A 17,553-nucleotide genomic window follows, 5' to 3' on the forward strand; every position below is an offset into this window, starting at 1 on the left:
GGAGGAGGAAGAGGACATGGTGAAGGAGGGAGAGGAGGAGGAAGAGGGGGACGTGGTGAAGGATGAGGTAGAAGAGATGGTGGTGAAGCAGGAGGAGAAAAGCAGTCTCAGATGAAATTAGAGCCACTTGAGTTGATCATGTCCTTGTCCATGGCATGACTATGAGGGAGGCTGGACAACGAGTACAGCCTAATTTGAGTCACTTCACCTTCGCCTCCATCATCAGAAATTTCAGGGAGAAAAACAGGAAAACAGGGGTGAGTCAGGCAAAAGAATTTTACCTCTGCTGCCGGGCTAGGGCTAATATAGCCTGTGATGTGGATGTGATTGGCTTGACCCAGACCAAAGGCAGGAGGCTGAGGTGGAATAATCTTTTTTTTTTTTTTTTTGTGGTACTGTGTAGTACATGAATGAATAAAAATGCGCCAATGTATCCATTGGTTGTGTCTTTTGTCATGTGAAAAAGTTTGTGAGGAGGGGAACCACAAGTAACATAACTTACCAGTTTTGGAAATGTTGTTTTGAATTTATTGGACCAGTGTGTTAGACTATGTTGTAGTGTGTGTTATTTTGAGGGCTTGTGTGTCCTGTCTGAGGGCAAAGTTTGTTTTTTCAGCAAGAGTGAATGGTTTTGAATGTAGAGTTTCATTTTGACCTGAAAATAGGTTGTTTGGGAAACTGGGTGAGACGTTATGGATTTGTGTTTACTGTTTTGAGAATAAGAGGCATAGTTTCAAGAAATGTGTTTAAGCAATCGAGAAAAACTGTAAATGCCAGTGTTTCCCAAATGAAACAAGAGCTCTTGGTTTTGAATGATGTGTGTAATGTAGAGAAATGTGTTTAGAGTTTTGCAAAAAGTTTGATTTTCAAATACAAACAGAGCAAAGCATATAATGCCCTTGTATTTTTGCAGACATGGACTAAAGATTGGGTACATGAATAGTTTCACTGATTGAGCCTCAAATTCCACTTGTAGTGTGGCAATTTGTGTAGCAATTTGAAAAAAACTGCCAACAAAATGACAAATGACGGCTTAACACGACCAAAATGAGCGTGTCTACGCGTTCAAAAGAAACACGTAAAAAAAAAAATCGCCGCGGTCACAATTCACGCGTTTCGTTTAAAGACTATTGGCCCCGATCGCGTTCCGTAGAGCAGACGTCGCTTGCAAGTGACGTCACTTGCAGAGGAAGCGCTCGTGTCTGAGAGTGCAAGTGACGTCACTTGCAGAGGAAGCGCTCGTGTCTGAGCGTGCAAGTCCGAGAGTGCAAGTGACGTCACTTGTCTGCAGCCAGACGCTATTGTAAGCCCCAGACACCGTTCTGGACTCACAAGGATCTAACTCAATGATCAACCCACTGGTTGACTGGATTTGTCTCTGTTCTGTTGGTCTGGCTGGTTGATACTTTGCTCACAGACTGACTGACTGGTTGGTTAGTTGGTTGGTTGGTTGGTTGGTTGGTTGGTTGTACTCTGCTCACAGAGGTTTCTCTTTGAATGACTGATTGGTAGTACTCTGCTCACGGACGTTTCTCTTGCTCATGCAGTGTTGCCACACACTCAGTCAGTTGATTAGGCACACCTGCTGGTACTCACTCATGGAACCTAAACATGCAGCCTGAAAGAGAGAAGGAAAAAACACAACCCAACCCAACACATATCCCCTAGGATTGTAACACCCCCTCCCTTAAGACCAAAACCATGGGTTTTGTTAACAAAATCACCATATAATTTCCCCAACACATTTATATTCATCAATGCTGTATCACTTGTGTTGTACTTATACAGATTAAAATAAATCTCACCCACGAGACAGAGCGTCAGCAACCACATTTTCTGATCCCTTCTTGTGTTTGATGTTTAGCTGAAACCCTTGAACCATCAGAGCCCAACGCATCAAACGCTGGTTATGATTGTACATCTGATTCAGGAAAACTAGAGGATTGTGGTCAGTATATACAGTCACAGGAGATGGGCTGGAACACACATATACCTCAAAGTGCTGTAATGCGAGTAACATGGCCAACGTCTCTTTCTCAATAGTGGAGTAGTTCAGTTGGTGGCGTTTGAACTTTGTTGAGAAATATGAAACAGGATGATGCACACCATCTTCTCCAACCTGCAACAAGACAGCTCCAGCTCCAGTACCACTTGCATCCACTTCTAGCTGAAAAGGAAGAACAAAATTTGGCGCAGCCAATATCGGAGCACTGCACAGCAGGGACTTAGCAGCGTCAAAGGCATAATCACATTCCTTTGTCCATACAAACGGTATAACTGGGCTACAGAGTTTAGTAAGGGGAGCCACTACCACTGAGAAGTTCTTACAAAAACATCTGTAGTATCCTGTCATACCTAAGAACCGTCGAAGCTCTCGTCTGTTTGTAGGAACGGGATAAGCCAATACTGCAGCCACTTTAGCATCCACCGGTTTGACCTGTCCCTGTCCTACCTGCTTCCCTAGATAGGTGACAGTAGCCCTAGCAAAATCACATTTGGCTAGGTTAAGCGTCAATGCTGCCTTAGCAAGCCGTTCAAACACAATTGCTAAGCTCGCCACATGACTTTCCCAATCATTTGAATAGACCACTATGTCATCTAAATACACATTACACTGGGGTACACCTCCCAACACTATGTTCATGAGCCTTTGGAATGTGGCTGGGGCATTTCTCATGCCAAAAGCCATCACGGTGTACTGGAGAAAGTGATCTGGAGTCACAAATGCTGACACATCAGATGCTCTCTCAGTCAACGGGACCTGCCAGTATCCCTTAAGAAGATCCAGCTTGGTGATAAAGACAGCAGAACCAATGGTATCTATGCAGTCTTCCATACGAATGGAATGGAAACGAGTGGAAACGAGTCTGGGACTGTGACTGCATTAAACTTTCTGAAATCCGTACAAAAACGAGAAGAACCATCTGACTTCGGTGTCAGCAAACATGGCGAACTCCACTAACTACTGCTAGGTTTCGCTAAACCATTTTCTAACAGGTAAGTAGCCTCTTTTTTCATCAACTCTCTCTTTCCAATAGGACATCTGTAAGCATGCTGCTTGATTGGAATAGCAGAGCCGACATCAATATCATGCTGTAACACAATGGTACGAGAGGGTACATCACTGAAAAGCATTGGAAATGAGTTAAACAAGGCAAGTACGTCTCCCCGCTGAATTTCAGTAAGGTAGGAAAGCTGTGACTCTACGTTAGCCAAGAACTCTGTATTAGATAACCTACCACACTGTTGGCCCTCGGATACCACGGTCAAACCATCATCCCCTTCAGCAGCCATGGACACTCCACAAACCATGGACGCAGAAATGTTGGGAACATCGACTTCCACGCTGCTTTTTAGCTCCCCTTGATTATTCTCCCTGGAACGATAAGCTTTCAACATGTTAATGTGACACAAACGCTTCTTCCTCCTGCGCTCAGGGGTGTGGATGACATAATCGGTTTCTGAGACTTTTCTCTCCACCACATATAGACCTGAGAAACGAGCAGAAAGGGAAGAACCGGGCACAGGTAGTAACACCAACACCTGGTCACCAGATTGAAACTTGCGCTCAACAGCGTTTCTGTCGTACTGCTGTTTCATGCAACCCTGAGAAGAGGAGAGAGCTTCCTTAGCCAAGGAAGTGGCACGATGCAAACGTTCCCTACACTGTGAAACAAAATCTACCACATTAGACTTAACGGAGGAACCAGCCACCAACTGCTCCTTCAGCACTTTCAACGGTCCACGCACATTGTGGCCAAACACAAGCTCCGACGGACTGAATGTCAGGGATTCTTGTTTGGCATCACGTATGGCAAACAATACAAATGGCACACCTTCATCCCAGTCCTTTCCTGTATCATAACAGTATTTTCTCAACATTGACTTTAGAGTTTGGTGCCAACGTTCTAATGCTCCCTGTGACTCTGGATGGTAAGCACTGGATACAGAATGTGACACTCCTAAAGACTGCAGGGACTGTTTAAATGTTCGAGACATGAAGTAGGTTCCCTGATCAGTCTGGACAATCTTGGGCAAACCAAACGTTGTAAAAAACTTAGTCAATGCTTTTGTGATGGCTGGTGCTGTTATTTTCCTCAGAGGGATTGCCTCTGGAAAACGAGTAGACATGCACATAATAGTCAATAAGAACTGGTTACCAGCTTTTGTTCTTGGTAACGGACCCACACAGTCCACTAAAACATGCTCGAATGGCTCCCCCACTGCAGGAATCGGCCGTAATGGAGCTGGATGGACAATTTAATTGGGTTTTCCTACCAGCTGACATGTACTGCATGTGTTACAAAACTGAGTTACTTGAGATTTCATTCCTGGCCAGAAGAAATGTTTAAGGACACGGTCATAAGTTTTTGTGATGCCTAACTGACCAGACCATGGGTGTTCATGAGCTAATTCTAGCACATACCTACGCCAACCAACCGGAACTACTATCTGATAAACTATGTTGAAAACTTCACCCATCTTATCAGTTGCTGTACCTGTATGCGAAGACCACTTTCGCATCAACACTCCGTTTTCCACCAGAAAACACTGACCTTTTCTACACTCACTCGGGTCAGCAACAACTACGGCAAAACATTTCGCCAGTGAGGGGTCACTCTTCTGTGCACCAATGAGTCCTTCACGCGTCAACATCAATGATACCTCAGGAGTGGGAAGAGTCTCTGGCACTACTTCGCACACCTCTGCTGATTCTCCACAATCCATCATCCTGTCCTCAGAAAAAACAGAAGGGAACATGGAGTCAGACAAATTTACCTCCTGATCTTTTTTCTGAGATTGAGCTCTAGTCAACACGCTGACAGAGCACAATGTTGGGTGTTTTTGAACTAACTCATCTGGTTCACTCTCAGAAATGGGTACATCCACAACTTCAGGATCAGCGTACACTTTACCTCCTGCAATGTCATTACCCATGATGAATTGCACTCCATCAACAGGAAAACATGACCTTACAGCTACAGGGAACCAACCAGAAACAATCTTAGATTTAATGTGAATGCGATGAAGTGGGGCTGGGACATAGCACATACCAATACCTCGGACAACTGTACTAACATCACAGGCTGACTTAGCATCAAGAGGCAAAACACTAGAAAGAATAAAAGACCGTGAACCACCTGTGTCACCATACTGACCTGATGCTGATCTTCATCCTGCCCTGTGAGTGATACAGAACCAGAAAGGATGAATGGTTTAAAACATTCATCTGGCTCTTGCAAAGAGGTAGGCTCTCCTACAGAAGTGACTGTTTTAATTAATCCAACTCCCTTCGGCTGCTTTTGTGTTAAACCCTGCTGCTTTTGTTTCATAGTTATACAATCTGCTATGAGGTGACCAGTTTTATGACAGAAAAAACACAGTCTATCAGTTTTAGGACTTGAAGTTGGGTTAGTTAAACCAACTCGAGGTACCAGTCTATCACTAGACTTCTTGTTCACATTATGATGTGGGGGAGAGACAGAAGAAGACACCAGTTTACTGAAGAAACCCTTATGTGTTAAAGCAAACTCGTCAGCTAGCAGAGCCGCTTGCTGCAGGGTAGCCACTTTCTGTTCGTTCAAGTAAACGACAATCCTCTCAGGCACACAGTTCTTGAACTCCTCCAACAACATCAACTCACGTAAGGAAGAAAAGTCTTCAGCTTTACAAGCCGCACACCAGCGATCAAATAAAATGACCTTTTCCCTAACAAAGTCTGCATATGTCTGGCTAACAGCTTTACAAAGACCCCTGAACCGCTGTCTATACGCCTCAGGCACTAGCTCATAGACCCGAAAAACTGCGCTTTTCACTTTATCAAAACACAAACTGTCTTCCACTGACAATGCAGCACAAGCCTCCTGAGCCTTGCCAGTTAACTTGCACTGAAGCAAAATGGCCCAAACGTCCTTTGGCCAATGAAGAGCTACTGCAATTCGTTCAAAAGCGCTGAAGTAGCCTTCTACTTCTGATTCTCTGAACGCAGGCACCAGTGCTATGTTTTTACTTACATCAAAAGTATTGTTGGATGACGGCCGAGTCTCAGGAGGAACTGATCTGGGCACGGTAGCATTAGCTTGTAGCTCAAGCTCACGCATCTTGAGAGTGGTTTCCGCCTCCAAGCGTTTCAACTCTAACTCTCTACGCAGCTGGAACTCCCGCTCCCGCTCCTCCTTGTCCACCTGCAAGCGAGCTAATCGAACCTTCAGTCGGGCGTCATCTTGTGGCGAGGAAGAGGACTCTACAGAGTGTGGTACAAAACGAGGCAAAGTAAAATGTTGCCGTTCAACCTCACCCTGCTTCCCTTTGGGCGTGACAACATTAGCCTGCTCTGACTTGTCTGTTACCACATGGCCACCTGAGGAGATTTCCCCTGCACCCAAACTAAGAATTCCCTTCTGCACTAATCCACTCACCACAGCCTCCTTCATCTCACTTTTTGCTAAAGTACTACGGACAGGAATACTAAAGTGAGTAGCAACAAAACATAAATCAACTCTCCGACATAAGTCAAGCTGATTTAATGTGGGATTCGCTAAAAACTCTTCCCGGTTAAAGACAGCCATGCTAGCCACCCACCAGCACACTAGGCTACCCACTAACCCAGCCCAAATGCAGCAGTAACACACCTTTACAATACTCACTATCCAGCGCTTTGTGCAACACCACCACTTCCCCAGAGCCTGCCTATCAATTCTTCACCTATTCTATCTTCTGGAGCGTGCCGGGCTCGGGGCGACTTTAAAGGCAGTAACTTCGGTGGCCGAAACCCCGAAACACCTACCCCCGCCAGGGAATTAATCCCCACCCAGGATTACTCCGAACATAAAAAAGGCAAAATAATAAATGGTGTCCGAAGGAAGAACTGTGACAGTTCAGCTGAACACCTCTAGTCTAAACTAGGGAAGTTGGAAACGTGTTCACAACACTGGAGAATGACAACCACACAATACCAACCAACACAATAAATCTGACTTCCAGTCTCCTTTAGATCTGGGACGAGCCCCCAAATTGTTACGTTCCTCCTGATGGCTAATCCAGGGGAAAGGAGGTGCAACAATATTTAAAAATAAACCAGGGCAAAAGAGGACAGGAAGTCAGACTAGAATGCAAACTGAAGTGTATTTATTACAAGATTGACAATAAAAACAACTTCAAAACTAGTCTCTCAGAAGGAGATAGCAATAAACAGTGTAAGACGACAATAAACAGTATAAGACAACAATAAACAGTGTAAGACAACAATAAACTGACTTAATAACTGCAGTAACCAGATCAAACCCTATATGAACAGCTAGGTAGTCCTCTCTCCACCAAGGAGGCTAAGCCCCAGACACCGTTCTGGACTCACAAGGATCTAACTCAATGATCAACCCACTGGTTGACTGGATTTGTCTCTGTTCTGTTGGTCTGGCTGGTTGATACTTTGCTCACAGACTGACTGACTGGTTGGTTAGTTGGTTGGTTGGTTGGTTGTACTCTGCTCACAGAGGTTTCTCTTTGAATGACTGATTGGTAGTACTCTGCTCACAGACGTTTCTCTTGCTCTTGCAGTGTGCAAACCCAAGCCTTCTTATCCTCCAGGAACTGAGCATTCATTGGGAACACCTGCTGCCACACACTCAGTCAGTTGATTAGGCACACCTGCTGGTACTCACTCATGGAACCTAAACATGCAGCCTGAAAGAGAGAAGGAAAAAACACAACCCAACCCAACACATATCCCCTAGGATTGTAACAGAGTGCAACAACAAATGCACTTACTACTATGCTTCACAAATCACGTCTTGAGCCACCCATGTTCGCTGCAGATGGTTCCCTGAATCCTGAGGAATGGCTTCAGTCACTTAATGTATACAGGACCTCTTTGGATCTCACGGATGGCCAAATTCTCCTTGAGCTCCCACGTTTTCTGTCAAAAGACTCAAGAAAATCGTTTGCTGCACTTAGCACATATTTAACCACTTGGAATCAGTTCTGTGAGATCTTTAGGACAGTCTTTCTGCCTTCGGACAATCAAGAACGTGTCCTGAGGGCCATTTTGGACAGTATGCAGATGCCTAATGAGCCACTGCCGACTTTTGTCGCTCACATGTTGGGTGAGTTTCGTAAGCTAAAGTCCCCTCCGCCTCAACTGGAGCAAATAGACTTGATACGGAAACATGTGCTTGAGAAATATATTAGTCGCTCTTTATGGCACACCCATACCATCAGTAATGGACCTTCTTTTGCTGGCTCATGAGCTTCATGCAGTCCTTGGCCCAAGTGTTGGGTGTCCTCCTCTGAGACAAGCTAGCAGTACGCCCTCAAGGGATGTTCACTGTTTTAAGTGCTCCTTGCCAGGATTCACCACTCGTACATGCCCAAATTGTAGTCCAGGAGGAAAGCCACGTTTGTCTTCAATGGAGCCCCCTGAACTCCCAAGAGATACAGAGAATAGAGTGTCAGACGTGGGATGGATGCATGGCTCTGACCAAGCCACTGGTGAAGGAAATGTGGTCTCAGACTTTGCCCAGTGGGGAAACTTCAGGGGAGGGAGGACGTTCAGACGGGGCAATCCTCCCTCCAGAAGATAGATGTGCCTCGCTTACCTGATGATTCCATGAGTGATCAACCTGAGCTTTGTCACGTGGAGCATACTGTGTCCACATCCTTTTTGCTGCAAAGTTAAAGTAAAGTTTTTGATGTAAAGTTCTTGATGCAACTCTTGACACTGGTGCTTCTCTCTCTGCGGTTCGATCAGCAGTTCCTGGGGGGGGAAGTACGATTGAAACCGTGGTCTGCACCTCCTGTACAGCTTGTGGATGGAGCATCCTGTTGCCCACTGGGTGTCATTTGGTTGTCTTTGGGTTTCATGGGCCAGCGTTTCTATCACCGCTTTGCTGTCGTCCATAATCTTTCTTCTCCCGTTATCTTGGGAATGGATTTTATGTTGAGTGTCATGTCTTCAGTTTCGATTCATGTTCCATCCAGGACAGTAGTGCTCAGTGATGAGCCGGTGCCCCTTGAGGAATTAGAGGGTGTTGATTTAACTATACCTAGTCCTGATCTCTCCTGCCCTGATTCTTGATTCTTTTGCCCTGTCTGAGAAGGTTGAAGAATCATTCCTAGAAAATGAGCAGAAAAAAAAATTGACTGAAATGCTCAAGACCTTCAGTGGGTTGTTTGATGGACAATTAGGACGCATCTCTCTGGTGGAGCACGAAATTGTTACGGGTGATGCAAAACCGGTCCACCTTGCCCCGTACCGCACTTCTCCTGCTAAAAAGGAACTCATTGAATCTCAAATCAAGGACATGTTGAAGGAAGGAATTATTGAACCTGCCTCGGGTCCCTGGGCTGCCCCAGTAGTAATTGTCCCAAAACATTCAGGATAGCCAAGGTTCTGTGTCGACTATCGTGCACTGAATAAGCTCACTGTCAAAGACTTGTATCCCCTCCCGAGGATTGATAAATCTCTTCACTTTCTGGCTAGAGGGACTGTTATTTCCACTATTGATTTGGCCAGAGGCTACTGGCAGGTGGCGGTGGCGGAGGACTCCAAACCAAAGACTGCTTTCATTTCCCACTGTGGGTTATTTCAGTTTCGGGTCTTACCTTTTGGATTGTGCAATGCGCCGCCACATTCCAGAGACTTATGAACACAGTCCTTGCGGGTCTCATCTATAAGTCATGTGCCGTATACTTGGACGATATTGTGGTGGCGTCGCCTACTTTCGAGCAGCACCTTGTGAACCTGAGAGATGTTCTTACCAGGCTGGAATCTGCAGGACTGTGTATTAAGCTTGCAAAGTGCCAGTTCTGCAGGAGCGAACTCGCCTTTCTGGGTTATAAGATTACCACAAATGGTATACTGCCAAATGAGGAAAAAGTGAAGGCAGTGGTGGACTTCCATACCCCAACTAATGTGAAACAAGTCAGACAGTTTCTGGGAATGACCAGCTATTATAGGCGTTTCATGTACGATTATGCCCGCCATGCTGAGCCACTCTTTGTATTGACCAGGACGGATGTTCCTTTTGTATGGTCCGATGAATGTCAGACAGCCATGAATTTTCTCAAAGAAAAGCTGACCTCTGCGCCTGTTTTGACATTTCCAGACTTCTCTCTTCCTTTCTCTCCATGCGGATGCGTGCGACAGTGGACTTGGCGCTGCACTCATGCAAAATGACAGCAATGGCAGGGATGTTGTGGTGGCCTATGCTAGTCATGCCCTGTCATGCCCATGTCTGAAAACCCCTATTCTACTTCAGAAAAAGAGTGCTTGGCAGTCATCTGGGCCCTTAAACACTTCAGGCCTTATATTGAGGGTCTTCACGTGACTATCTTTTCTGATCACAGCAGTTTAATATGGCTTATGTCGCGCCCAAACCTCTCTGGCCGGCTGGCTAGGTGGTCTCTCAGATTGCAGGACTTTGTCCTGACTTTGACATTGTCCACAAGCCAGGGACAAGTAACAAAGTGCCTGATGCACTTTCTCTAAACCCTGCTACTTCCGACAGTGTACCCTTTGGACTTCTCCCTGACTATGCCATAATTGGGGGCCTTGACCTGCGTGCTTTACCCCCTGTTATTTTTTCGGATCAAGAGCACATTAGGCAGCTACAGCTCAACGACCCAGAGACTGGAAAGCTTCTGCGGATGTTGGAGGAACAGGATGAGAAGGTCACTGTGGAGTTGTCTCAGAGCTGGAGCTGTACTTCATGGATGACAAAGTGGCTTGTAATCTCCATCCGATGAAGCGCCTCAAATTGTACACACCTACGGCTATGAAAAGGAGTTTGATGGAATATTATCATGATCACCCGATGGCTGGCCACCTTGTTATGACCAAGACGATAGCAAGGCTGAGACTTCGATTTTACTGGCCGAAAATGTCATCTGATGCTAAGAAGTATGTCGCCTCCTGTACTGTCTGCCAGTTCACAAAACCAAGCCAGAAGAAAACCTGCTGGGTTTATGGTTCCCATCCGCCCTCAAAGACCTTGGGAGTATACTGGAGTGGACTTTGTGGGTCCTTTACCGCGCACACCCTGCAGTAATGCATACATACTGGTTTTTGTGGACTATTTTTCGAAGTGGGTGGAGGTTAGTGCAGTAAGAGAAGCGACTGCCCAGGTGGCTGCCAGCAAGTTGCTTAGCGAGGTGTTTGCACGACATGGGGTGCCTAATTACCTGATCTCGGACAGAGGATCACCGTTTGTAAGTGAACTCTTCAGGCATGTTCTCACCACCCTGGGGTCGGAACACAGACTTACAACTGCGTATCACCCCCAGACAAATGCAACGGAGAGGGTGAATCGGACATTGAAAACTGCCATCCGTGCTTACGTCGGTAACAAGCACACAGCTTGGGATCGTTACCTGCCCCAAATTTGTTTTGCTTTGAGGACTGCACCACACGAAAGCACTGACCAAAGCCCATCCATGTTACTGTATGGACGAGAATTGAATACTCCTCTTGACCTTATCACTCAGCCGAACAGTGATGGTGGAGATGAGCCGGGTATCCCATACCCAGAAAGCTTGGAGTCATCGATCAGAGAAGCACATGATCATTGATCATGATCAAGTCCACTTTGAATGAAAGCCATGACAAGAGAAAGAAGTACTACGATCAGAGACGTCGTTCTGTGACTTACTCAGTGAATGAGTTGGTAAGAGTGAAGACCCATCCCTGTTCTGATGCCCTTGCAAACTTCACGGCTAAGCTAGCACCTCTATATGCGGGCCCTTACCGAATTGCACAAAAACTGTCAGAAGTGAACTACAGACTCATAGACGTGAGTACAGGGGCAGACGCAGGTGTTTTTTATGTCGTAAATCTGCTTCCTTTTCGCACCTGGGATCCAATTGTTGAATCAGAGACTGAGCCTGCTGACAGTTCTTTGGTTGATGAAGTCCTGGAGGAAACAGCCGGGGACCTAACAGACTTTGAAGCTAATGATGATTATCATTATCATTAACAGTCAAGTCATTGTTCTGAGACCCAACGTCAACCTGCAGGTCAGGCAACCAATCAACCACAACAGGGCGCGATCGCCCTGTGACATACAGTGGTCATGATTTATCAGGAACTGGGGACAATGTTGATTGGTTGCCTGACCTGCAGATTGACGTTGGGTCTCAGAACAATGACTTGACTGTTAATGATAATGATCTTGACAGAAACCACTAGGACTTGAGACCTAGACGTGCACCGAGAATCACCTCAGACTGGTCGAGTAATAGCTGGACGAATGTGTACCACACAGACAGACTGGACCTTAAATAGGGTTTAAATTGTGTGAATGTATGTTCATATGATTGGTTTGACACTTTAAAGGGAGAAGGTCTAGCACTGTCAATAACAAAATGAAAAAGAGGAAAATTGAGAATTAGCATTAATAACTAGTCTGTTGGAATGTTATTGTTCCAACGTTGAAAAAAAGAGAAGAATGTAAAAAAAAGGGTAAAAGAATGTTCTTTATTATGTTTCCAGTTGGTTATATGCTGTTTTCATTTGTTTGAAATATGCCGCTGTAGACAATGTATTTTGATCCATATGTACTGACATGTATGCCAGTGTGTACCTTTAATGATACATACCCCTGTATGGTTCTGTTGTTTTGACAACTTTTCATGTATGAGGTTGTTTAAAGTGATGCTGTACTCAGTTGTGCACGGCTGAGGGCAGCCTTTACCTTCCTGGGGGGGATCTGTAATGGCCACCTAAAGTTAAGAAGTGTTGGTGACATGTTAATACGCCTTTAAAATAGCTTCGTCTATTGCGTACGTTATTGTATGCGCGCTGTTATAATGTTAGCGCGCACGGACGCTCAGTAAAGGCCAATTTATACGAGGGTATAAATTGTCAGGGTACGCCGTAGTGTACGTGTGTAGCCGACGCCGTTGTGAGCATTTATACTTCTGCGTTTAGGTCTTGGTTTCTCTGCAGTACTGCTCCGAAACGGTAGTTGGCGGCGGAGGGGGTTTTAATGTTCCACTGTGTTTAGATTCCTCGCAGCTAGGTTACTACAAGCAATAGCGACTGAAAGAGAGCTGATCATGTTGGAGCTTATTGAGGTGGAAAAACAGTTAATTTTAGTGAAATTACAAAAACTGAAAGGCAGAAATGAGAGAAGACGTCGGAGGAGATGGTAATGCGTAGGAGGAAATGCGATGCTACCAAGCCGACCAATCACCGATCTTGCGGCCCGCGTCGTCGCGACGTGTAGTTACATTTTTGAAGAGGTGCGCGTCAGGCTACGGCGAAGGGTACGTGATATGGGACACGTCTGTGCGTTGCAACGGCGTACCTACCGCGCGCACCCTACGCAGAAGTATAAATTGGCCTTAAGAGTGAAGATGTTTGCAAAGAGAGATGACCGCTCTATCGCTGGCTGTTATTTTGCTGTATGTATTTTGCTTCCACTTTGTTTTTGTGACGTTTTGGAGTGTTAATTTCCCTGTTGGCATCTTTCAACATGTATGTGAACAATGTGCTAACTAGGGAAGTGCCGCAATAAATCACTCGTGGAACTAACATTACCAGTTCGTTTCCACTGTTTTTTCCTGATCTTCATCTGGGCAGACTTAAAACTCTTGCAGACGTTATAACGGGAACGCGGCAGTGGAGCGTTTTTAAGATTTCCACTCTGGAGGGTGGTTTCACTTTTTTGCGTTTTTAAGCCTCAAAAACGCCGTCGCCGTGTAAACGAAAGGCACATCCGATAAAATATTTTTACGTTTTCACCCGCGAGCGTTCTCGCGTTAACAGAGCCTGTTGTGTAAATGTACCCTTAGTCTCTCTCTGGCTCACGCTCTCTCTCTTATAATACTATAGCCTAGGCTAGTTATGACTATTCTGAAGCAGCCAGAGACTTTCTAGTTTCTAATTCTAAAGTGACGATTTTGAATTATGTTTGGGTGGATCAGTCTTTGTTTTTCCTTATGTATTTACTTACTCTTGTCGAACTGTTGTATACAGCCCAGTTTTGCAATATATTATATACAATCGCATGCAGACGCCACTTTAGGTAAAGATAAAATATTCAGTGAGACAAGTGATGCAAAGTCATTTTATTGAACCAAGTCCAGTAAGCCAGAACCGCCATTTCGTTGATCAATATTTTATTAAGGCATTTCCATTACAGAGGATTTGTTAATGGCATCATCTATAATTCTTTTATACATACAATCTCAGGTGAAACCCTATTACATTTTGGTGTGTCACTTTCATTAAGTAATATAAAAGAAAGCGAGATGATGCCACAATGGTACTAACATGGAAGATAATGTGAATTAAAAACCATTGTCAATCTTTTTGTATTGTTTTAATAGATCACTAAATTATGACACATGATCAATTAATGTGTTTTTGATGTCAGCTTCAGCAATCTTTGAATGTCTGGTTCAATATTGACAGTCTGAAACTTTCTACTGTATCGCTTGAAGGGTTCACCCTCTGGGCCAATTAGAAACTTTTCAAAATTCCATGAAATATCATTCCGACTGATGGGATTCCAGACAAGATATTTGGGGTCCTGCATAAATGACATAGGATCATCATCTGGATAAGGAAGCTTGTCTTTCAAGTAGGAAAAGACAGGATGTGTATCACTCCCATTTACAATACACTTTTTAAAAATGGTGAACGCAGGCTTATACCCTTCACCGGGACGTACATACTTCAAGGAATTCAGAATTTCTGCATCAGAGCAGTTCTCCTGGAAAATAACAAAATGGAAAAGTAAGGAGAATTCAGTGATTACAATAAAAATAAAAATTATGTACAATATTCCTACAAAGTTCTTCATCAATACTAGTAACAGCGGGAATAGTTACATTTATCATTTATATGACTGAGTCCACAAGTAAAGTACGTATGTAGAACTAAAGTACGTATGTGTAACTAAAATAGTGAATAAAAGGTGAGTTGCATTTCCTCATTTACAAACCTGGTATCCAAACTGGTTGCAGGGAAAGCCCAGGACCACAAGTCGGTGAGGATATCTGCTCTGGAGCTCATTAAGCTGGATATAGTCCTGGGTGGTCGTCCCTCAGAGTGATGCCACATTTTCTATTAGTACCACTCGTCCTCTGAAAATATTGAAATCAATTGTTTCCCCTTCCAGCGTAGATGCATGTAGATCATAAAACGTTTTAGCTATAAATGTCATGTTCAGTCTTGCTCTCCTCTTCACAATGACATAAGCAGTGTCTTTTTCTCTTCACAATGACATAAGCAGTGTTTTAATGTCGACAAAACAGGTCATGTGATGTCATGTATAATGCATGCCAGGTGTCTTACACAGACATGTGACAGTCAACCTTTTGTAAAGACAACAGTCTTAAAATATGGAATTAAAGGCCGATGCAATCAAGCAAACAATGTAGTTTTGTATCCTGAACTTTTTGCCTGAACTATTAAATTTAGAATAATACAAAGTATTCATAAAACATTGAAATGCAAGGATAAAATAAAACTCTATTGAGCTCTGTGGAAATTTTTAGCAACTGTATCAGTTTCTGGGCCATATTTTATTAATGATGTCTCGGTCTCCATTTCTTTGAACGTTATAAAAAATGGATGATTGCACAGGTTAATCTTCTTTAGAGTGCCTAGATTGTTCATGCAGTGTAGTGAAAAAGACATCACTTCGTCCTTTGAAGCTCTTTGAGATTTCATCAATTCTGTTGACTTTCTGCACATAACATTTCATCTGTCTAGATCATAATATGAATCTCTATGATCTCTTGTTGACGGCACTTTGTTATTTATTTTGTGACAGTAAATTTGATGAGGCAGGGCTTTATCCTTGCTCTTGCAATGATTCCTATTGATTAGTTTTATGATTGTGGGGTTTTTATGAATAAGAGAAAAGAATATTGCAATTTCAAGGTTTTATGAAATTTTGTTGTCAATCAGTTTGGTAAAATATCAGTTTGTTGTATTTGTGCTGGTCAGACAAAGTCAGGGCTTTGAAACAATTAAATAAACACAGCTATTTTTTTATAATCATCACTTTATCTCCTGCTTTCTGTTCTTCCTGGTTTCCGCTGTCAATCAGTTGATAGAAGACTTATAAGTTAACTTGCTGTTAACTGGTTTTGGGTATCAGACAAAACTCTGCCAAATAGTTTTGTCATAGACTTATTCTGATGGGATCTAGTAAAAAGAATGGATCATCCAATATTCCTGGAGATTCAGACTAACAATGATGTAGCCCCCTGGGGCCCCAATTAAAGTTTTCCATTGTTGGGGTGCTCTGGCAGCATGGCAAATCACCTTTATTTTTGTAGTGCATTTTTACAGTTTGTTTAAAAGCAGCTTTACATGATAACAGGAAAATAATGCAACAAAGTTTGTTTCTGCTGTACAGCCGATTTAGAAGAAATTAGCGTCATAGTCCAGCTTAAGTTAGTTCAGTGATGGTTCATTTTTGTTGTAAAAAAGTTATTAATTTAGTTCATTGGTAACACTTTATTTTAAAGTGCTTGTAATAATAGTTGTAATAATAGTAATAATATGTAATAATAGCAGTAATTAACAGTTAATAAGACACTTATAAGACCTTATAAGATGCATATAAGCATTAACTACTTCATATAACTTCTGAGGACACTTTGTTTCACTTTTCCCGCTCTACTCAATCGTGCGGGAACTCCCTCATTTCTCACATAATGGTGCCAATGCATGCAGATTAATAATATTGTTGAATATTATTTTTAAATGTGTGCAGGTCTTTACTATGTGCTAATTCTATAGGGATGAACTCTGACTATTGTCTGACTAGTCTCTTTACTTTGTGTGGACATTATTATTGCTTCAGAATTAGCATCATCCAGCTTGAAGGTCCATATTATTGTAGCATTTGAATGACAATGTTAAGACACTAGGTATTATTAGCAATCACCAATGTTCAATTCGAAAAAAAATATGTTCAATTGGTGAGGAAATATGCACAGACCAGTCAAAGACCACTCTTTATATTAAAAAGTCGTCTTCACAAACTTGATAATAGAGTGGAGTAAGTAGAGTGCAATGCAAATAGAGTATTTTAAAGGCGTGTAGGTGTGGTTTTAGATGAAAGAAACAGTGCTGTATAAAATATATGTATCCAACGCCAAGGCATAAATAAAAAAAAACTCTATAACTATCAATAGTCTAATAACAAACATTCAGTATTTAGGATTGTTACAAATATATTTCTACAAATTTACATTATTTGTTATATATTTCTTAAATATATTTGTAACAAATATATTTGTTACAAATATATTTCTTAAATATATTTGTAACAAATATATTTGTTACAAATATATTTCTACAAATATAAACTACAAATATATTTATTTAGCTATATAATATTAGCTAGCAGATAGCATCATAATGATAACATGCTACAGCATGTGCAATAAGAGCTTAAGACAGGCTAAAGGCTAAAAAATGCACAAATACAAAGGAGGGAATACAACTTTTTAGCAACTATTAGTTGCACACACACAATATGAATCAACATTAATTACAATAATAGTAAAGAACATCTTGGTTGAATTAAGCAACAG

General features: G+C 42.9%; 1 protein-coding gene across 1 annotated transcript; it reads right to left on the reverse strand.

Moving 5' to 3' along the window:
* Positions 1-14,150: 14,150 nt before the first annotated feature.
* gpx2 (glutathione peroxidase 2) lies at positions 14,151-15,335 on the reverse strand. The gene is made up of 2 exons (XM_089119974.1): positions 15,001-15,335; positions 14,151-14,662 (listed from the first exon to the last, which is right to left on the reverse strand). The coding sequence occupies exons 1-2, from the start codon at positions 15,059-15,061 to the stop codon at positions 14,352-14,354; spliced, it is 372 nt and encodes a 123-aa protein (XP_088976100.1). The 5' UTR covers positions 15,062-15,335; the 3' UTR covers positions 14,151-14,351.
* Positions 15,336-17,553: the final 2,218 nt, after the last annotated feature.

The sequence above is a fragment of the Pimephales promelas genome, chromosome 15, assembly GCF_988280905.1.
Source record: "Pimephales promelas chromosome 15, fPimPro1.hap1.1, whole genome shotgun sequence".
NCBI lineage: Eukaryota > Metazoa > Chordata > Actinopteri > Cypriniformes > Leuciscidae > Pimephales > Pimephales promelas.